Here is a 22,591-nt window from a genome sequence, read left to right as displayed (position 1 = left end):
ATGTTAAAGTTTTTTTCATTATCAGTGTTTGTTGCTTTGGGTTTCTAATAAGGTTTTATCTCCTTTTTTTTCTGGTCCGTGATCAAATTGGTCACTTTATTCTAACAAATTGTATTTTATCGGCTAAATTATTGTTTATTGATTCCATCTGAATTCAAAGTAATTCTCTTTGATATTGTTTGTAGGTCAAATAGTCATTCTGGTCTCCGCAGTTCATCAAGCAGTCGGGTGTAGATAGCAGGGTTGAATTGGGGTGGGGTAGAAGGAGGGGTATGTATCCTCAAACTGCAAAGGGTTGACGCCCTCTACGTTCGTTGCCTCACGCTGTTCTAAGTCTATATTATTGCAGTTTCCGAGATCATAAATGATAATTTACCTCAGAGATATTCTATCCAGTTATCATCATAATAGTTTCTTCTATATTATTCGTCGCCTACATATGTTTAGTTTTTTTTTTCTGTCAATATCTGGGGAAATTCGATCCCCACCCCCTCCCCTGAGAACCAAGAAAGGTCTCCTAAATTGTTAATAGGACATACATTGAAATCAAACTATTGTTGTTACATATGCAATACTAAATGGTCCATTTATCGCTGATTTCATTTCACTATACTTTACTTCAACATAATGGCTAAGCTTTCCATTTAAGTGGTTACCGTTTTTCTTTAATCCGGTGTTTAGAATAATTCTATTGCGCTATCAACAACCTGATGATGTGTAATTAACGTCCCAATCTTAGACAGCTATAGCCACCATGGAATCCTCCCCACCCAGGCAGATGTTGGCAAAGCGACTACCATCGACCGTGATAACCTTCCCCGTGCAAACTTGTCCAGAGGTTTCACCGCTGATCAGATCACAATAGGTGCCCGGATCGAGATTTGTCAGAATCTGCCGGCATTCTTGACTTTCCCCGGTGCTCAGAGCAAAGAAGGCCGTGTTTCCACGGGAGAAAGCGATGAACGTACTTGACTCGTACGTCCAGGTTACGGGTGCAGTGCCGGCGAAGTTGCGGAAGTGAACCATGTTGCGGAACTCTGGCCATCGATGTTCGCAGACCCAGTTGCCTTTGCAGGTTAAATCCGAGTTAAACTCTGGAGACTGGGTGTCCTTGCCGCTGTTGCTTGGAGGTCCTTGATCAGTGTTATTGAACTTGTACGAGCTCATGATCCTAACTGTACCGTAGTTATTTGCGAGAGTAAATGCAACGGCCATTTTGTAAAACTTTGGCTTTTGGAATGACAGGATCTCGTTTCCTGCGCCACCATGGCCCCGCTGGTTGTCGTGGTTATCCACGAAGACGAAGGCTGACGACGATTCAAGCATTCCGCTCTCTGTCGCGTAATCCTTCAAAGATCTGAGGTCGAAGGATTCGTCAGCGATTCCCGCAATGTAGCCGCAATATTTGAATTCGGTGACATCTCCGAGATGAGTGTAGTCGGATGATTTTATCGGCTCACCGCCCCGGTCAATTACCTCTTGATACAGGTAGGGGGAACCTCCAAACGAGCAATCCTGCAAACTGAAAACAAAATTGGGAAATACTGGCTATGCACACAGTTTTTAGTGAGGAGGTAAGGTGTGCGTTGCATGATTTGATTTATTTCATGGTCAAGTCAGACACGTCAGAGCATGAACTGATTTCAATGAATAAAGAAAAGATATATAAAAAGTACCAATACTGGAACTTCCTTCATGTAGTTATTCCAATGTTTGATGTTGGTACTATTGGAGGCGGCGCTGAAGGAACAACGTGCCCCCAAATCTGAAGGGGGAGGGGAGACATGGCGAATGACACAAAGTAACTACAAACTTACTAGCGAGCGAAGCGTGCAAACAAATTGTTCGGCCATTTTGAATACCCCCTACCCCCATCCCCCCCCCCAAATAAATTTTATTATAGATTTTTACATAATGTTCGATAGATAATATCCTATGTCACCCTTTTCCTTTAATTTTCTTTCGTTTTCTAATTTTTCTTTCTTGCTTGTTAAAAATACTTTTGAGGGGGTTCCGTTGCTCTAAGCCCGCCCCCCCCCCCCCCACACACACACACGCATCGTTTGCACGCAAGTGATGAAAGTAGCGACAAAAGAGGAGTGAGAAAATTACTGTTCTTACCCACTGAGGATCTTGCTGATTTGCCCAGGGCACATGTGCTTAGCTGCGTCGAATCGGAACCCGGTCACGCCGTAGCTCAGGGCTCTGTTGAGGTACTCCTGGACCTTCGTCCTGGTGTCCAAATTGCAGTGGTCCAGATCACAAAGACCTACCAAGTTGCATTTCCGGACTTGATGAGCGTCTTGGTAACTTTCGATGTTTCCGCTCGTGGTGTTGCACTTTCCGTTCGGTACGTTGAAGTTTGGAGGGTAGTACGGTACGGCTTCAAACGTGTAACTATCATCTAATCGATCGCATAGTGGCACATGGGAGAAGTTAGGAAATAACAGTAATCATGGCAATGTGCTAGTAACACTTTAATGATTCACACCAAGAACATCAATAGAACTTCAAGCGTTGTTCGTTGTTACTGCATTAAACTTGACCAAGAAAAATGGTGTGGCTACCAGCTCGACCTAAACGCATTACCCATGTTGACAACTGCTGTTCTCAAAGTATTTTCATGTTGAGTAACAACAAATTGCTCTCACCAAGTACCTTTTGATTTTTATACATCGTTGATTTGTATAAACGTCTAATATTGATAGGGCTAAAGTAGACGAATATGAATATCAAAACAGGAGAAAAGTTCATGACAATTCTCTTATCAACTGCCATGTGGTTAATGACAGCATCAACGTAGATTCGAACCCCATTCTCGTTACATGTAGCCACCATGTCCTTAAACTCCGCTTCTGTGCCGCTACGACTCTCGAGCGTGTAGTTTACGGGCTGGTAGCGTTGCCACCACGGATAGGGAGTTGGTACGTCTCCAAACTCCCGATGTCCCATCGGAGGGGAAACCTGTACACCGGCAAAGCCATACGGTCCAAGATATCTGTCAAGAGGATGAAACAAAGGTACTGTAGATGAGATGATATCCACAGTGGAAAGGTTGGGCTTTGTGGTGTACTGGTTTTTACTCTTGTATTTCAATCCGATGATCCTAGGCTCGAGTCCCAGCCATTGCGTGCTTACCTTCAACATGCTTAACAAGAAATTTACTGCACTAAACTCAGTTGTGGGGGATTGGCACCCGACATGATTATTTCCTTGCACACACGATGCTGGAAACAACAGTTCGAGCTAAAGCTGGTGTAATAGTGCGACTCGACTTAATTTCGTTTAAGTCGTGCTAATCCACAGTCTACATGTAAATTTGCAAGACGATAAAATCAGCAATATTACTGTTTAAAAATGCAAATTTGCAAGCTTTCATTAAATTGGTTCTTTTATCATTTCGTAAAGTAGGATAATGCATAAAAAAATATTTTTTGTTGCCGATTTGAGGAGTAAAATCAGATTACGAAAGCTGCGCACTTATGTGGGATAAACCAATAACTGAACGATATTAAAGATGGAGATTACTTTTCGCATTCTCTAGCGATGTCGGTCCATTTCCATTCAAATAGATGAACTATGACCTGTCGATCGCCAACAAAGTTCGGGTCGGAGTATCCCGCGTTTGCGCAGGCCGTAGCCAAAAGTAGAACGGCGATTTGAAGCATCTTAGAAAAACCTATGTGGTATTGGTTTGATTAGATTTTGATTAACATCATTTCGCTGATCGTTGATCATTATTGTTTTTCATTATAAAGCATGAGTTATTTTTAAAGGACAAGTCCATCCCCAACAAAAAAGTTGATTTGAATGTTAAGGGAAAAATTCCAACAAGCATAACACAGCAAATTTACCCAGGGTAGCCACTTCAGTTCCGAAAACTGCTATTAATATTACCCCGGCTAAGCTAGGCTACCTATTCAGGTGCACACAGCTTTTTAGGAATTACTTCCTGCCGTACCCATTTACCTCACCTGGGGAGTGTTTGATAAAGCTGTTCGTAAAGTTACGAACGACTTTACGCACGACTGGAACATGTTCTTAGGTCATAACTCAATTACATAGGGATATCACATAGCACAAGGAAGGATCACCAGTCGTGCGTAAAGTCATTCGTATCTTACGAACAGCTTTATGAAACACCCACCAGGGTTGAGTGCAGCACACTGTGGATGAATTCCGTGCTGAAGAAAATTACGCCATGGCTGGAATTCGAACCCACGACCCTCTGTTTTAAAGTCTGGAGACTAATCCACTGGGCCACGACGCTCCACACTATCTACGTAAGACTTTAAAACAGGTTAAAAACATATCCTCTGCTCCAGTCATAAGGCGTTCCTTTGCGGGAGTCAATGATTGAAAACGAATGGTAATACTTTCACTATGAAATTATAAAAATGTGGAAGTTTCTATTCAAATGAAAATTCCGTACCACTCAGTGGTACAATTCCTGAAAAGGTTCAAGTTTACCTCCAAAATCGACAAATTCGGTAGTCTTTGCGCATTGGGACCCATGGAATCTATTATTTATCTAAAGCCAATTATTAAGCCAGTTATCCTGTATTTAGTGAATTTATGATGAAAACATGAGCATAATAGACTGTTGATATCTTAAAAATGCTTAATAAACTTTCAATTCATAAAAAAGTTGGAGTTAATAAAAAAAAGGTTTTCAGAAATTTTCGTTTAACAATAATAATAACAAATCAAATAATAATAACATTTACACTAAGCTCACACATAAAATAATGATTTCCATGTTGATGTTTTGTTATATTTTGAATACAGGAAAGAAAGTCTAAATGAAACCACGCATTTGTGTAAAGTTTTTTAATCAACTTATGTTTCACTTTGTTACTTGGTGAAAACGTACTCGCTCTGAAAAATAAAGACTCACCAGTTGAGAGATCAAGACGAGATGAGACTTCTTCCAGATAACAGTATCGTCAGGAATGAAAGCTAATCAACCACGGTAGCTCTATTAATCTATATTTGGGGACACGGGGGTGCCAAACCTATTATTCAGCTGGGAAAACTCCTAAGCTCATTCGAAGGTACGACATTGTACTTTGCTGACGTGGCATTGTTGAACGCGAACGCAGTTGGAACAGGCATGGTGGAAAATGTAAGGTGGGAAGCTGTGAAAACATCGGTAGAATAATATTGATTTATGTTTGATTTGAGATGATTGGTTGATTTCGATGACGAATGTGGTTTAAGATGTTGGTGGTTGGCCATGATCGGGGGAAGGGTGTGATGTTGAGGGCGATGGTGCCTGGTGGTAGTGATAGTGGTAGGTGGCTCTGGTTGGTAGAGAAGGTTGATGACGACGATTACTAAGGTGGTGGTGATGATGATGATGATGATGATGACGATGATGATGACGATGATGATGACGATGATGATGATGATGGTGATGGTGGTGGAGGTGATGGTGACGATGATGGTGATGATGATGAGGATGATGATGATGAAGACGTTGATGAGTGAAGTTAACTCGTCCACTCATTACATGGTCTAACTTCATTAAGTGTATTGCCATTCCGTCCATCAACAATGCGTCTCACATTAACCCTTTGGTCTAATAACCATTTGGTCCAATAATCACTTTGTATAATCACCAGTTCGTCTATGACCATTTCGTCTCATTGTCAGTTGGTCTAATACCCATTATTTTTTAATTAATTTCGCCCATTTAACACGTAATGCAATTAGACCAAATGGTATATGGATTACATGGCTATTGGACCAACTGGTTATTAGACGAAATGGTGACTGGACGAAATGACAATAATACCCTGTGGGAGACCAAATGATAGTAGACGAGTTGGTAATTGGACGAATTGGCATAAGACCAATTAAAAAATATATAGCATAGAGTAAAAAAATATATATATATTTCCTTTTCGGCTCCTCCCACCCCTTGCCTATCACAACACCCAAGGGTAGCTTCTGTTTTTCCAACACTTAATACCTTGGTCACATTTGCTCTACGGCGGCAGTACGGCGGGTCGAAAACAGCCGTTTTAACATTTGTTGTACCAGCTACATATAGGTCGTTTGAATAAAAATGAATAAAACGGCTGTTTTCGACTTGCCGTACGGCCGCCGTAGGTCATATGTGACCGAGGTATTCGTCAGTCACATTTCGCCGTACGGCGAGTAGAAAACCGCCGTTTTAACATCTTTTTGTACCATCAGCTACATATAGGTGGTTTGAATAAAATTACATAAAACGGCTGTTTCCGACTCGCCGTACGTGACTGATGTATTCTGAAGGTACGACTCTCTTGTCACGCTTTGTTAGCATGATTTACTCATGCACGGTTGGTTGTTCGCTAAGAAGGTATTTCATATTTCAATCTTACCTCTTTCAATACCAGCTTCTGTGTGAAACATTTGTATATATATCTCAGTTATTGTATGAGTATATTGAAAATCAAAATGCAGTGTGTTTGAAATAAAGAAGTGATACTCTCTAAATGAAGTGAATTTTAACTCCCTTTTTCACTTCCCGTGGGAGTGACGTCACGGATCACTCATTTTGAATTGAATTTGGTAAGAACAAAAGTAGTCTAGAGTTAAGAGCATTTGATCGTAAGGTTGTGAGTTCAAATCCCCGCTTTGCCATTGTCATCACTTTAATAAAACAAAACACCGCCAGTAAGTTATGTCGTCTATATAAGGTCAACCTCTAAGCCTGATTAACTTGGACGGCAAATTTTTCCCATGTAATTTGTTACATACCAGTTCGGCGTTATACCAGCAAAAAGCTGGCGTGCCGACTTCCTACGGTAGTTACCATAACCATGATACCACGTTACATAATCACGGATGTTCGCACAATATTCACTGTACAGTTTAAAATGGTTGAATTCACTCAACAATATTTTAAAAGCCATCTTAATGGATTGAATTTAATTTACTCCCATCGATGAGTGAATTATCAACTCCGTTTTTGTTTAGAGATTGCATTTGTTGCTTGTATGGCACCTGATCTAAACCCCCAAGCAAAATGATTAGAGGCCTAAAACTTCAACTCCACTTTCAGACACTCTTCATGTTTTAAACCTGTGTCCTCCATCTTCCACAAAAGTTTGAATGAATTTAGTAGAAAAGCATAGGTAACTTAGTAAATGCAATTTAGTTTATTATATGTTTTTAGTCAATTAGATTTATTCTGAGACGTGTCAACCCATCTGCATAACCTGTGTGGTGCTTAACACATTGTGGTCGAGGTTAATGCTCTTAAGCTTCTTTAATGTCAATTCAACATTAGAAATAAGTTGGCAAGAGAAGAGTTAAGTTTCCTTATATTGAATCATGTGGGCATGATGATGCAGTTAAGCTAATCGTTTGATAAATAATCTGACTATTCAGCAATCTTCGGGGTGCAACTCCTATTTTTTAACAGAACTAGAACTTTTACAAAGGGCACAAATAGACACGATCATGGATAATGTCTCTGGTTATTCATTTCAATTATTAGCTCAATAGACGAGGTCTTGATCTGCTCCGTCCACATTCATGTGCAGGGACCAGATACCGTAAACCACGCCCACTGAAAACCGCCTTTAATTGGTTTGAGCAAAGAGATTTATAATTGGTTTGGAGTTCATCAAGAGGCCAGGCGTTGTGGTGTGCGTTTGTAATCCAAGTTACGAATTGATGTAGAGGTTCTAGGTTCGAACCCTCTTTTTGGATGGTGACAATAAAGTTCGGTCACATATAACTGTATTTGTTTGATACACGTCTGGGTAATTCAATCACACACACACACACACACACACACACCCTCACCATTCTACACACGCACACAACGTAGGATGCAAACATACAAGAGACACCCAAACACACCTCACTATCACTTATCCCAACCCTTAACAAACAAAACGCACCGCATGACCACCTCTCTCACCCCACACGGCCACACATCACCACTACCCCTCCCACCCAACACACAAACACGTCTTACTATCACCCCTCTCACTCCACACACACAAGACACACCTCACCATCATCTCTCTCACCCTCACACACACAAACACAACTCGCTATCATCCCACCCACACGAAAACAAACCTCCCTTTCGCCCCTCTCATCCCACGCACAAAAAGCCCTCACTGTTCACCCTCCCACACCCACATGCAAACACACACCACTATCAACCCTCGCACACCCAATTCACTCCACACAAACAAAACACACCTCATCATCATCTCTCTCATCCTCACACACACAAACACAACTCGCTATCATCCCACCCACACAAAAACAAACCTCCCTTTCAATCCTCTCATCCCACACACAAACACACCTCACTACTCACCCCTCCCACACCCACATGCAAACACACCCCACTATCAACCCTCTCACATCCCATTCACTCCACACACCTCACCCTCACACACACACAAAAAAAAAATCGCTATCACCCCTCCCACACACACACTCACACACACCCTCAAACGCACGCGCGCGCACTCAAACCGTGCTTTACCATTTTCAGGAATGGTATATTATCTACAATGGACATTTAGTTAACATTTTCGGTGTTCTTTTTTATTGACACACTCATGACAAATCTGTTTAAATCTTCAAATCTATTTTCTCTCTGAATTTGCGTATTTGTAATTTTGGGGATTTTTAATAAAAGGGCAGTGCTTTGACTTGTTTTCATCAAACAGTTTCTCGATGTATTTTATTCCTAACTTTGTTTCGAAACTACATTATTTTTTTTAACGTTCCCCTTTCTCCAATAAATGAGTGAAATCTAGAACAAGGGATTTCTAATTGTGTTTATTCTATTCATTCCACCGTGAATAAATATAACACCTTTAAACCTTGAGATTCACAGTGAAACAGGGTTACTAAGTGTCAAATACATTTAATAAACATATTCAATATTCTTATCTGTTTCATGTTGGTTTTCGTGTAGAAAATGAACATATGTTTTCTAGAAGTAAACATTGTCTGGTTGTTTTCGTGTCAATGACGTTTATATTATCTCATTATCAAAACAATATGAGACAAGATAATAAGGTGTTGTGACTCAGTAAATAAGTCTCCGGACTTTAAACCACACGGTCTGGGGGGTTCGAGCCTCGCCACAACACTCACGTCATCGGCAGGCCGTTTATCTACATTTGCCACTCTCAACCCAGGTGTCATAAATTTATGTGTACCCAGGTTTTTTTTTAATCATTGAATGCCCAAGCGTCCGATCACGGTAGCCGTGCTAAAGCCGGGGTAACAGTATACAGCGCTTGTAAAAATTGTATTAAGCAATGTAAAAATGTTGCATAAGCAATGTAAAAATGTTGCATAATATTTTTTCATGTATTGTTCCGTATTGTTTTCTTTTTAATGACTTGTGAAGGTACATGCAAGAGTCGGGCGAAAGCTTAATTGCCACATGGCCTACACCCACTCCGTCCACTTGCCGTTTGATCTCGCCCCTTAGCCAAAGCCCAGTTCGTCTACAACCAGTTCGTCTAATCTTCATTAAGGCAATTTATAATTTTTTCCTGTTTACAGTAAAGCAATACTTTTCGCACATGGTCTGACAACACAGAGTCTACACTAGAAAATTTATCCTTAAAATAAAAGAAGTTCCTGCAGCAGATTCTCGAGAACACCTGTAATCTTACCAGATTGCGTAATCTTACAAGAAAATAGGTATTTGGTGTATGAAACCTTACAAATTTCCTTAAAGAAAACACCTATTTCCCCTTTTTAAGCAGACCTGTTCTGTTAAATTGCAGAAAAATTCCTGTTTTATGAATTTACAGAATGATTCTGTTATTGCTTTCTGCAACATGTTCTTTTTGTCTGTAAAATCAGTTTTTTTTTAAAGAAGTGTATACTAGATGAACTGTCAATGATTCAATCTCTACAATATGAAGGGGACTTCACCCTTATGGCAATGAAATGCAGTTTGGGGAAAACTACGAAGTAGTCATTGCAAATAGAGTCCTTAAATTAAAATATCAATCCCGTTTCTTAATACTGTCAAAATTGGAAGTTGTGTAAATTTAAATGGAAGGCGAGATACAAGACACTATTTTGACACCATCGTATTCCGGAGTGCTTGGAGTTTCCATAACTTCCCAAAACTTAAAAACTGTTTTGCTCTAATTCTTATTTTATTACTATATCATTTCTTCATTCATCTACATGTTTGTGTTGGTTAGTATTGATTAATTTTTGTCAGGTTTTATATTCTTTCAAAGCATAGGATGTGCTGTTTTTAATCAGTATCTACCAAGATCAATGGAAAAAACCGTCAAAATACAATATGAGCGGCACTACGACTTGTTTTTTTGTTTTGGGGTGGCGGATTATGTGCTGTACATATGCATTTTCTTTGGTGCGCAAGCCGGCTTTTTATCTAGTCATGTTTTCCAAGTCCCACTACATTGAATAATAAACTGTTTTTGTTTTACGTATAAGTACGTTTGTAAAAGCTCTTTATATTGGATGTAGTCGTACAATTAAATGTAAACGCTCTTCAGCTACCAAGTAAACAAACTGTCCGTTTTTTATTAATGATTGACCAGTCCACCATAGGTCAAAATGAACAAACATTTGTCAATTCGCCGTTTGTCTGGACTCTTATAATAATAATTCCTGGTAGATATCCGAACTAAGGTGTGACACTGGGTTAACTTTGAATGAAGCTGGACACCTAGGTTTCTTTATGATTAGCGAATATTATTCCTAATATTTACCAGGTAAGTGGTGACTATTATCAGATTTTGACAATTTGGCACGGCGTGAATTACATTTTAAGAAAGATGGAGATCTCTAACAGTATTTTGAAATGATGAAGTGAGATTTATTTTGTTGGTGTACCTTGATTTAAATGAATACACCAATTTCGATGCATCTTAGATGATTTACACGGTAAATATTGTATATGTTTTTTCATATAATTTGTTGAGGTGATTTATTCATTTTATATTGATTCATAAAAAAAAAATATTTGTCTCACGTATTGTGTTGAAATGTATGCACATAATCTTGTGTATCATTATGAGTGTTTATCACTGTTGATTTACATGTATAGGTCAATTTATGATGGGCATGCACATAAACGAGAGGTAGTTCTCAGAAAAATGTAGATACCGTCAATGATTTATGAAAGGGAAAATTATATTTAGCAGGACAAACTACATGATTATTTGATACTAGTAACATGCAAATATGAACGGTTGGATCCAAGGCTTGCGCAAATGGTGTTTCTTACGATACGTATGCCTTTGAATTGAGTGCAAGGAGATCGAAAAGTTGGATACGTGTAGATTGCTAATAGGCTTGAATTTCAATGATTCAGATAATGTTTTGACTCGGTTTGGGTCTTCTCCCGTTTCATAATCATATAGTTATTAGTGATGATATTAATGATCACGACGACATGATGATGATGATGATGATGATGATAATAATAATAATAATAATAATGATAACAATAATAATGATAATATTGAAATAACAACAACAATAATAATAATAATAATTATTATTATAATATGCACAATTATATAGCGCTTAATACAAATGTTTATAAGCGCTACATACTATTACCCTATTACTGATCAGACGCTCGAGCATTGAAGGAATTCCTTTCCTACTGGCTACCCATTTTTACTACACCTGGGTGGAGAGTGGCAAATGTGGATAAACGCCTTGCCAAAGGACGCGAGTGCTGCGGGGGGGGGGGGGGTTGAATCCCAGACCTTATCACGTGTAAGAAAAATGACGTTCACTTAATGTGAATACCGTAAAAGACGGTGCGAAAATCTAACTGCATAATGATCTCGCTATGAACTATCGAAGCAAATTTTTGGCACTTTGGTGCTCTACCCCAACCCTCTCTTCACTTATCAATCCAAATGTTTTTGTATTCGATCTATATTTGTGATGGAAATTAAATAGATTTCTTGAATATTGAATCTTGAAAGACCGCTGCTTATATAACAATGTTAAATGCTTAAGAATAATATCATTATTATGTTTTTTCTTTTCTTTTCTATCTTATTGTATTTCAGAAAGATGAAATATTTAATTGCAACGCTCATCCTCTTTACATTGCTCGGTAAGTTAATAACATAACATCCATAACTGTATATTATTATCCGAGGGGCCCATTTCCAGCGAGTCATTATTAATTCACAGCGGTGGCTTGGGGCATTTCAGTGATAAGTTTTCAATATTGGTTTCAAATTTAAAATAGAAAAGTTATATTGCATGTATTTTTCTTTGTTTGTTAAATATCCATGATATATGTATGGATATTTACTATCTTTGTTGGAAATTAGGGGGGGGGGAATAAAAACTGAAACTCGTCAGACGAAATATGTTTAAAAAACCGCTCCTTTGGGCCCGTCCTTAAAAAGAGTTACGATTGATCCAATCAATCTCAAATGTATGGAAATCCGTTCATACCATATTTCATTTCTACAAGAAAATTAGCTCAATCTGCTTATTAAACAAAGAGAATCACGTTGAATCTTCAAGAGATTGATGATTGTATGAACATACATCATAATTATATTGAAAATATTTTGAACAAACTTGGATTTTAGATGTCCGCCCATACACTGCAAAAACACCGGTGTTATTTCAACACCAGCCCGGAATGTATATATGACCACACCAGGTAAGTGTTAAAAAACACCAGTTTTGGTTTTCGACCAACACCAGATAGGTAATTACACAACACCAATTAGTATTTGATTCCAAACTGTTGTTGTTTCAATACTTCTCTGGTGTGGTCATAGTTGATTCCGGGCTGGTGTAACACCGGTGTTTTTGCAGTGTAGCTGTGTGTGATCGGATCATTCGCGACACTTTGTAAGACGGGGCCCTTATGTGTCATCTTTGTTTTTCCATTTCATATGAAGGTATTTCATCGGCTTACTACTGCTACGTCTGTGAAAGTGATGACTATTTCGACGGAGCAACATGCGCAGACCCATTCGCAAAGGGGGACTCTGCTTTAGCCAAGAGGCAGTGCTCTGGCGACTGTTTCGTAAGCAAAATGTTGTTTTGAATAATTGAGTATTTGAATTTACAGATATATTAGAACGACCCAAGACAATGGCAGCTCATTTCGAGTAAATTAAGACAAATAAATGAGTTTGGTCTTTCTTAAATGATGAATTATGTCGCTTTTGGGTTCATTTCGGGTCCTTAATTCCTGGTGGAATTCTGCAAGTTCTGGGATATAAAGTACACAAAGGACGGGTTCATGTAAGCGATATCATCCGATGATTAGCCTGTTTTAGCCTGGAGATGGACCCGGGTCGCTCTTTGTCCATATTCTCAGTTATTCAATTTTCAGTAAGAGTTATCTTAAATTTAAGTATGTTTGACAATATGAACACTTCCAATTGGACACCTAAAACTATCAAGCCTTTGTGCTTTGTTTTTTTTTTGTATTCTACAAACACAGAACTTTAAACAAATTAATAATATAAGAAAACTTAAACTTAATGATGAGCACCTTCAAAATCTGTTTAAGAAGCAATGAATGTTTAAGTATATGTGACGAACAATCACTTTTAAAGAGCAAAGGTGATAAATCGAATCCCTGAGGAAAGGGGCTTCCTAGCCAAGGTGCCTGAAAATATATATATATATATATAACAATTTGGATTACATTAAACAAGTTCTTACTTTGGGCAAAATCAGGCACCAGAAATCCAGTTTTTCACCAATAATAATGCATGATTGGTTATACCAAATCTCACAAAGTATTCAACTATTTTGACAACACAGAATAGACTCAAAGAAGTCTTAAAATAAAAATCCTTTTGAGAGAAAATTGTACAATATTGAAAAAGAATTGGCGCAGAAGAATATGAAAAAATAATGGATCCCATTGCTCTTGATGATGGGGAATTCAAGTTCCTCAGAAACTGTCGACGGGTTTGCCACATTGTGCCATTAGATCGTTAATAGCTGAAGACTTTCTGTTCCATCATAACACTTCGTATGAAAAGTGACCCTATTATGGAATATTAACAACAACAACAACAACATTAATAATAATAATAATGACAAATAATTTCACCTCTCTGCATTTTTTTATTTCGCCAAAACCTTGGTTTATTGAAATATATATTTATATATCATACATTAAAATATGTATTGATGTGCTATGTATTAAGACATGTAATCGTATGAATGTGTATTTTGTCTTTTTCAGAAAGAGGTTATAACTTATGAAGATGGTAGGCAAAAGTACCGAAGAGGATGCGATGCCTGTTCGGACGAATGTTCTACGGTAGGAACCACAAGAACCTGCAGATATTGTTGCTATGGGCAACTGTGTAATAGCGCCACCAGCGTCCGTTTCAACAGTGTGGTCATGTTACTGACGCCATGTTTGGCGACAATTTACTACTTCCTTTAAAATTTTAGTTATATATTTTTTTTCTCATAAATCACAACACTGTCATACGTTGTCTATTTCAAGGATTGAAACAAAATCCAGGATCCCGTAACACAAAGGTTATCGACTGTTCGTACGCTTGATCTTTCCGATCGGTTGTGCATTGTAGTCAATCTTGAAAATATGTTCTACGATAATTGCTAAGCTTTGTGTTATGTTATGTCGATTTTAATCCTAATTTATTAAATTTTAAATTTCTTAGCTTTTAATTCAAATCCATAAGGTTTAATTTCAAATCTGCAAGATTTATTCCTACACCTCATGATCAGGCTGGTCGCGATTCACAGCCGATGTCGATTTACTTTAAATCCTTGAAATTTATGTATGTTTTAATCACGTCTTAACAGTATTCTCCAGAGCATTTAAAAACGATTAAGAAATGCATAGGTAAGGTTTTGACCATGATAAGTTACTCTAAACCTCATAATTCCCTGCTCTGAGCAAACCAGCCAGTATTTTTTATTTATAACTCAGACAGATGTGCTTCAATATCATTATTAATTATGTGTGAAATGTTCACACAAATAAAACACCAACTTGATTTGGAATTTGGATTTTGAATTACAAATTCAAAATTGGAATTTGGAAGTTGGATTTTGAATTGCAAATTCAAAATTGGAATTTGGAAGTTGGATTTTGAAATAGAAATTCGAAATTGAAATCGAATTTATTATTATTACTATTTTCATTTGGATGTGGCTTTGGATTTTGATTTGAATTTGAAATTGAAATAAAATATTCATAATATGAACATTATTTTCGATCTCTTTCAGTGTAAAAATCCCTGGTCTTACATAGAATATGGACCTTTTGATTAAGTTAATGGCGACATCACCCCCGCATTTCTGCAATGGTTCGTGAATTGATGTTAATTTTCATATTCGTGACATTTGTGTTGTTTAAATATGCAATAATAAAATAGGCCTATATCATGTCTTCCTTGACTTCCTAGCTTGCACCTTATTCATTTTGCAACATTTTATAAACGAAGCTCTAAATATATATATTTATTAACGAGCATTAATTTAGCTAGACAGAAAAATAATGCATCCAAATTACATGTATATGTACCTAGATTATGGCCTTTATTGCTACTAAGAAACTTTTAATCAGTTATCCGTGATATTTTTTATGTATTTTTGAATAAATTGTGTACAAATTCTCGATCATAATGAGTGCTAATTTATGTCGCAACCGACATGTATAGAATATCATCTTTATAAATAAGTTTGAGCTAGTGTGTCTTCGTTATCCATGAAAGTCTGTCCTTTTTCCCCTTCTCCTCTTGTCTCTCTTTCTTCCTCTCTCTTTCTCTCTCTCTCTCTCTCTTCTGTCTGTCTCTCACGTAGGTCATTTTGGTTACATTTCGACACTTTTTAAACACCTACCAGAATGTTGAGGGGTGCTGCCAATTGAGAAAAAAATACACGCAGGGCCGTGTCCATTCCTGTAATCATGGTAATCGAGATCATTAAAATTCGATTAATGAGATAAAGAAATAAAATGTTACTAGTATGCGAAGAATTGCATCATATATCACTTTATTGCACAACTATATTGCTACTTCGTAGCCTTTACAAGCTGCTCTGTCAAAAACTATAATTGTCTATCAAAATGTAAAAAGTCCTCTATTATATACAATTATTACATAATATTACAACGTTACAAAATGTTGACCATTTTAAAATAATACTTTTAACGTTAGTAGAGTCTGTTTCAGGTTTTTTTTTTTTTTTTTTTGTTCAAGTAAAGAAAAAAAATTAAGCTCGGGGGGGGGAAGGAAAAAGGCGAACATGAAAAAAAAACTTTGGGGTTGGACTTGATTTAAATAATTGAGTGGAAACAAATGACGTCACCTATATCGGTCAACCCCATTCCCATCATCGCCCCGTCCAATATTGTCATGGGGGGGGGGCTACCCTGGCGACGCCCCTGGATCGTAGCCGTAGAGTTTAACCCTCACTGGCGAGTATAACGCATATTCACAAATGATAAAGTTTCACCAAGTGGTAACTGTAGTAGCCCTCAAACATGAAATTCGGTATATGACTAGTGTACTCAAAGATATTCGACATGAAAACACGCACATACGTGCCTTGTGTGCGCGGGTGTGTGTGCATGTGAGGGTGTGTGTGTGTAATGGGGTGGCAGTGGTGGTCTGGTATTACAGAGTTTTCCTTAGGCCATGGACCTAGGTCCATGCTTAGGCTTGATACCGTTACATCACGTGACAATGGTCAAGATGGCCTGAATGAAGGAGTGGGTAGATGAATTTATTTATTTATTCATTCATTTATTTATCTATTTATTTGTTTATTTATTCATTTATTCATTAATTTATTTGTTCACTTATTTATTGATCTATTTATACATTTATTTATTTAATAATTAATTAATTTATTTATTCATTTATTTATTTATGGGTATATATAAACTGGCCAGCGTCACATGCTGAAATGATCAATTTACAAAACTTCATACATTACAAAATAATAGAGCAAATGAACGAGAACGTAATAACAGTATTCTATATCAAAACTTAGGTCTACTTACAAGATATATACCGTGCCATTGCATATATTTCTAGTATTGAATACGTTGGTTAAGATGTATAAGCTCGTTGATATTGGCATAAGACCGATCGCCCCCACCCCCTTCTCTCTACACTCTCTGAGTCCACCCCTCCCTCCTTCAGTCAGTGCATCTGACTCTCTCCCCACCCCGACTCTGTATAATCCACCCCACCCCTCCAGCGCTCTTTCATTCCCTCCCTTCAATTCTTAACTCCAAACCTCGATTTATATTTAAATGAAAATGGATAGAGCAACAGCGTGCTCTTACGAAGCTACCGGAAACACTTGAAAGTACTCCAAAAGGATAAGGGTGCAGAAAGTTCCACGATTTCTTTTTTCTCGTGTGCGTCTTGTTTCTTAGATGTTGGTGTAGCCCCATATTCGATTGTGTCACGGAATGCTTTTCCTATAGCTTCACGTTTGGGTTTGGGGTAGCGTACAATGAGAACTATTGATTCTTAATTATGGCTGAAAATATTTTTTCAATGTTCATATTAAGCCCAGAAAGGGTCCACGACAAGTTCCTGATCGTCGGCAGAGGGCGGTTTATCGAATATCCGTTTGTTTCGTGTGTTTGTCTCCATGGGCCCATCCTTGTGTTCTTTGCGTCGTAATTTCCTGCAGAAAACAGAGAGAGAGAGAGAGAGAGAGAGGGGGGGGGGCGGGAAGGGGATATAGAAGGAGAAGAGGAGAATAAACATAAATGTGGAGGTGAAGATTAATTCGATTTAATATATACAATATATAGTGAGTTAATGCAATAGAGTAAAAAAAAAAAAACAATGACATGCAGTTGTACAATTTAGACAAAAAATAACGATAAAAAACAAAGTAATGAATGGGATGTGAGGGAGAAACTAAAAGCCATTGGCCTATCTAGGCTACTCCCTTTTTACATTAATTACTTATAATAAAACAAAACAATATCTTCAATCAACTTTGAGATTGAAAACAAAGATCTCAAAATCAAACCAAATCAGCAGACTGGTTGAACAAAACAATAACAATTAAAAGCACCGGCCAAACCGACTCCAGACCGACAAAGTCTTTGTCATGATTACCTTAATGTTTTTGCTTATATTGCGCTTAACATTTATAGGAAGGTTTTAAGAACTTTACAGGAATGCTGCAAAATTACTTGGTGTTCGGATTTCAGTTGCGCGCACCGCGTTTCAAGGAATAAATGTCTGCTAATTCATACTCCCACCTCGATGGAGTGCAGTACAATATGGATAAAACAAAATCTTTCTGATGGAAAAGAAGTAACTTACTTTGGTAAACAAGAGCAGAAGCAGATGCCGTCCATCAAGAGATTGTAATATTTCCTGCAGGTTCTTTTGAGTTTCTTGAGGCAGGGGAAAGTGTCTTCTTCGCAGTATGTACACATAAACACCGCAGCCATGCAGCACCCGGTCACAGCCCCGATGATGATACAGATGTTATAGAACTCTTGCATTCTGTTCAAATAATAATTGATGCAATTTTATGATATGTAACTTCTGAAGGTTTCAATGGCGAAGAAAAATAGTGTAGTAGGTTCCATGGTTCACCATGTATCTTTCTTGGGCAAATGTTTGTCTTGAAAAGGACCACCCAAACTCGACGCTTCGACAAGTGTGTTCTTGTCGTCTTCAGGAGAATTTTATGATAACTGATGCAATTTTATCTTTAAAACCTATAATTATAAAAAATAATTGCATTGTGAATAATATTTATATTCTATTTTTTAATAATAATTGATAATGTTGTTAAAAAATTATATTGATGCAATTCTATCAAAACCTACAGTTATATACACTTTACTTTTATGTATGTAATTTTACTTTGTGATGACATTGTAAGTTGGCCCTTTTAGCTCTGCTGTTAGCTAGAATTTACCAATAAATGAGCAATTAAATAAAGGGAAGGTAAATGATTACTACCATTATACCATATTCAAATTAATTATATTACGTGGTTCAGAATGGAATACCAGAAATATTCCACGATTTAGGGAATATTGCACTCGTAGTGGACGAGTTCAATATATTGGCCCTACTGAATGGAATATTTTGGTGCCCCATGAGAAATGTTATCCAATGAAATAAGCACTATTGTCTCTAACGACCAATTCTCATTCCAGTAAAGCATGTAGCGCAATCAAAAATTATCGTAGGTGCTAATTTTCATTTATTTTTTACTAATTCTCTTTTTCCTTCTTCTTCTCCCCTTCCTCCTCCTTCCTTTTTTTTTTCTTCTTCTTCTACTACTACTCCTCCTCCTCCTCCTCATAATATACTACTATAACTACTGCTTATGAATATGAATGCTGATGATGGTAGATCCTAATAATAAATATGACACAAAAAGTGACAAGAATTAGAATGAAAATATCAATGATAATATTAATACTAATAGTGATAATAATAATAATAATAATGAAAATAAATAATAATAAAAATAAATAATATAATAATAACAATAACAAATATATAATAATAATATTGATAATAATAATAATAATACTAATAATACTACTAATACTACTAATAATAATAACAATAATAATATTAATATTGATAATAATAATAACAATAATAATAATAATAATTATTGGCACAACATCGACTGACACTACCCTACGGTGAAAAAGAGAAGGCAAGACTTAAATGCTCCTTTCACAAGAAACTTCAAGAGCAACTTAAATCCAAGAGACTTCATGGCCACCATGAAAAACAGACGCATCGGGAGTTTGTAGACCAGAAAGACACACATCAATGGCTTAAGTCGGCGGGACTAAGAGGTGAAACTGAAGGGTTCGTCTATGCTATTCAGGACCAGGTGGTGAGGACCCGTGCCTACGAAAAATCTATCCTCAGAACAGACACAGACGACACTTGCAGGATGTGTGGAAAAGAGACCGAAACAATCATGCATTTGGTATCAGCATGTTCGACTCTTGCTGGAACTGAGTACATCACAAGACATGACAATATTGCCAAACTTATCCATTGGCAACTACTGAAGGATCGCGGTAAAATGACTTGTGATCACGCTTGGGAACATCAGCCACAAACGATCACCACGATCAATAACAGCACCATATATTGGAACTGTGGCATACTAACGGATAGAACCATCAACTGCAACAAGCCGGACATCATCGTCAGAGACAACAACGTAGTAAATATCATTGAGGTCTCTGTTCCCCATGATATCAACATTGCTGTAAAGGAAAGAGACAAACGGCTCAAGTATCAAGACCTAATGATTTAGATCGAGAGGATGTGGAACGTGAAAGCAGAGGTCACACCAGTCATCATTGGTCACTCAGGAATGGTGAAGAAGGGAATGGAAGCCTGCATAACCAAGATCTCTCCTCACCTTCGGATGTACGACATTCAGAAGGCAGCTATCTTGGGTACAACCAGATTGATAAGAAAGACTCTCGGACATTAGTAGTGTAAAGTTCCTAGTTGCACTTGAAATTACTTGGTGCTTTTTGTTAGAGCAAAGTTATTCAAGAAAAAAATACGGACTTGATCCTGTTTAGAGGAATAATAATAATAATAATAAAAACAATAATAATAATAGTGATAACAACAATACCACAAGTACAAATAATGATGATCAGCATCATAACAAAAAGAGATAGCCTAATCATTTCTAATTTAATTTTGTAAACTCATTCATTTCAAGAGGATGATATGTGCACTTACTTTTGTGCAGATTTCTCGTCCGCATCTTGACAACAGGAATGGAAGTTTCCCGACTCATCGGGCCTATCGTTGTAACAGCACTGATTGAAATCGTTCTCTGTGCCGTCGTCCAATGTATCCGGACACTCGTAGCTGTTGCCCGCCGCAGTCTCCGGGAGCGTGGTGTCGATGGCACATGTTGTCGACGACACTGACGAAATAAAAAAAAAAGTAAAAATAAAATTTCAGGATAGAACAAGCATTTCCTGTTCGCTACTGGATAGAACACAGTGTCGCACAGTACGTGTTACAGTGTGTTTACTGTGTGTTCAGTGTGTTTACAGTGTGTTTACTGTGTGTTCAGTGTGTTTACAGCGTGCTCAGAGTGTGTTTACAGTGTGTTCACAGTGTATTTACAGTGTGCTGAAAGTGTGTTCATAGTGTACTTACAGTGTGTTAACTGTGTGTTCAGTGCGTTCAGGGTCTGTTCACAGTGTGTTTACTGTGTGTTCAGTGTGTTTACAGTGTGTTTACTGTGTGTTCAGTGTGTTTACAGCGTACGTGCTCAGAGTGTGTTTACAGTGTGTTCACAGTGTATTTACAGTGTGCTGAAAGTGTGTTCATAGTGTACTTACAGTGTGTTAACTGTGTGTTCAGTGCGTTCAGGGTCTGTTCACAGTGTGTTTACAGTGTGTTCACAGTTTGTTTACGGTGTGTTCACAGTGTGTTTACGGTGTGTTTACAGTGTATTCACAGCACGCCGTTCACAATGTATTCAAAATGTGTTCATAGTGTGTTCAGAAAGTAGACTGTGGGAAATACGTGAATAACACTCAAAATGCTGAGTGTGAAGACATCCACTTTTGTCATCATTCAACATGATTCGTGAATCGCAAGAAGCTAGAAACAATTTTGAAGGGAACACAACAAGTCATGTCGGCAAGATTTCTATAAAAAAAGAGATAAAACGCGAGAGGGCGAAAACTGTTGCCTTTTAAAAAATAAAAGTCAAATATTGTGATTGATTGTGACATAATATTCATAATATTTCACCTCGTTTCCGCCCCCGTGTTCCTTTCTTTGAGGGGTTCGGGGGCTAAAGTGGTCCCAAGTGCAAGTGCACCCCCCCCTCTATTTACGCCAGTAAACAGGTTTAGAGATAGCAATGGAAAAAAGGGACTTACCGTGGATTATTTTAACAGCCAGAACGAGACACCATCCAAATAAAATCTCCTTTCGAATTCTTGCCATTTTGAAGCAATAATTATGTTTCCTTTAATCTAGAACAGTTTTCTCATCTGAATAGTCCTCTTTTTGTCTCCACCTTTCTCTAGGTAATCTTATTCAATCCTCCGTTTTCGATTACTCAGGCCCTAGCACACTCTACACTAACCATAAGAGCTTGTTATAGATATAACAAAATGGCGACTGGGTGTTCTTATTTAGCGAGATTATATTGAAAAGGGTGGAAACAAATACAAAAGAAAGATGTAGCTTTAATCGATAATCTATTCCTTCACTTTAAGAAAGGCACAAGAAAATCGATAAAGTTTATTGGAGACTTTACGCTTGTCGAAACAAATTGTAATGGCTGTAAACGTAGATGGCGGTAGTTAAATGCATGGTTGTAATCGTGATGAGGTTGAAATCCGAATTCGGTTTTAGTGTCATTGCTCTTCTATTATCATTATTATAATTACTATTGCTATTTTCTTATTTTGGGGAGGTACTATGAAACATTTTTTTTTCTTTTCGTCGAAGAAGAAGAATAATTAGGAGGAGGAGAAGAAGAAGAAGAAGGAGAAGAAGATTAACGGAGGATAAAAACGGAGATGAACAAAAAGAATAAAACAAGAATAGAAAAAAATAAAATGCATCGAAAA

The 22,591-nt window shown here is 37.6% G+C and overlaps 3 protein-coding genes across 3 annotated transcripts; 1 reads left to right on the top strand and 2 right to left on the bottom strand.

Moving 5' to 3' along the window:
- Positions 1-735: 735 nt before the first annotated feature.
- On the bottom strand, positions 736-3,668 carry LOC129262968 (alpha-amylase 2-like). The gene is made up of 4 exons (XM_064100728.1): positions 3,529-3,668; positions 2,772-2,998; positions 2,122-2,407; positions 736-1,522 (listed from the first exon to the last, which is right to left on the bottom strand). The coding sequence occupies exons 1-4, from the start codon at positions 3,666-3,668 to the stop codon at positions 736-738; spliced, it is 1,440 nt and encodes a 479-aa protein (XP_063956798.1).
- A 6,889-nt stretch (positions 3,669-10,557) lies between these two features.
- On the top strand, positions 10,558-15,630 carry LOC129262969 (uncharacterized). Its single transcript, XM_054900929.2, has 4 exons — positions 10,558-10,733; positions 12,051-12,097; positions 12,906-13,033; positions 14,213-15,630. Exons 2-4 carry the CDS (start codon positions 12,055-12,057, stop codon positions 14,417-14,419), a joined length of 378 nt encoding a protein of 125 aa, XP_054756904.2. The 5' UTR covers positions 10,558-10,733; positions 12,051-12,054; the 3' UTR covers positions 14,420-15,630.
- Positions 15,631-17,194: 1,564 nt separating this feature from the next.
- LOC129263831 (uncharacterized) lies at positions 17,195-22,161 on the bottom strand. The gene is made up of 4 exons (XM_054901744.2): positions 21,893-22,161; positions 20,730-20,919; positions 18,303-18,488; positions 17,195-17,649 (listed from the first exon to the last, which is right to left on the bottom strand). The coding sequence occupies exons 1-4, from the start codon at positions 21,957-21,959 to the stop codon at positions 17,526-17,528; spliced, it is 567 nt and encodes a 188-aa protein (XP_054757719.2). The 5' UTR covers positions 21,960-22,161; the 3' UTR covers positions 17,195-17,525.
- Between the last annotated feature and the right edge of the window lie 430 nt (positions 22,162-22,591).

The sequence above is a fragment of the Lytechinus pictus genome, chromosome 6 (assembly GCF_037042905.1).
Source record: "Lytechinus pictus isolate F3 Inbred chromosome 6, Lp3.0, whole genome shotgun sequence".
Taxonomy (NCBI): domain Eukaryota; kingdom Metazoa; phylum Echinodermata; class Echinoidea; order Temnopleuroida; family Toxopneustidae; genus Lytechinus; species Lytechinus pictus.
The sequence above is the reverse complement of the archived record's forward strand: the minus strand, read 5'-3'. Positions and strand labels throughout refer to the sequence as shown.

What these genes read in the sequence shown, in the direction of transcription:
- LOC129262968 (XM_064100728.1), bottom strand. Translation starts at nt 3,668, where the DNA reads ATGCTTCAAATCGCCGTTCTACTTTTGGCTACGGCCTGCGCAAACGCG. An exon ending in TGTCATTAACCACATGGCAG is followed by an intron (nt 2,408 to 2,771) that starts TTGATAAGAGAA and finishes TATGCGATCGAT; the next exon opens with TAGATGATAGTTACACGTTT. An exon ending in ATCAGCAAGATCCTCAGTGG is followed by an intron (nt 1,523 to 2,121) that starts GTAAGAACAGTA and finishes TTTTGTTTTCAG; the next exon opens with TTTGCAGGATTGCTCGTTTG.
- LOC129262969 (XM_054900929.2), top strand. Translation starts at nt 12,055, where the DNA reads ATGAAATATTTAATTGCAACGCTCATCCTCTTTACATTGCTCG. An exon ending in CATCCTCTTTACATTGCTCG is followed by an intron (nt 12,098 to 12,905) that starts GTAAGTTAATAA and finishes TTTCATATGAAG; the next exon opens with GTATTTCATCGGCTTACTAC. An exon ending in AGTGCTCTGGCGACTGTTTC is followed by an intron (nt 13,034 to 14,212) that starts GTAAGCAAAATG and finishes TGTCTTTTTCAG; the next exon opens with AAAGAGGTTATAACTTATGA.
- LOC129263831 (XM_054901744.2), bottom strand. Translation starts at nt 21,959, where the DNA reads ATGGCAAGAATTCGAAAGGAGATTTTATTTGGATGGTGTCTCGTTCTG. An exon ending in GGCTGTTAAAATAATCCACG is followed by an intron (nt 20,920 to 21,892) that starts GTAAGTCCCTTT and finishes TTATTTCGTCAG; the next exon opens with TGTCGTCGACAACATGTGCC. An exon ending in GACGAGAAATCTGCACAAAA is followed by an intron (nt 18,489 to 20,729) that starts GTAAGTGCACAT and finishes TTATTTGAACAG; the next exon opens with AATGCAAGAGTTCTATAACA.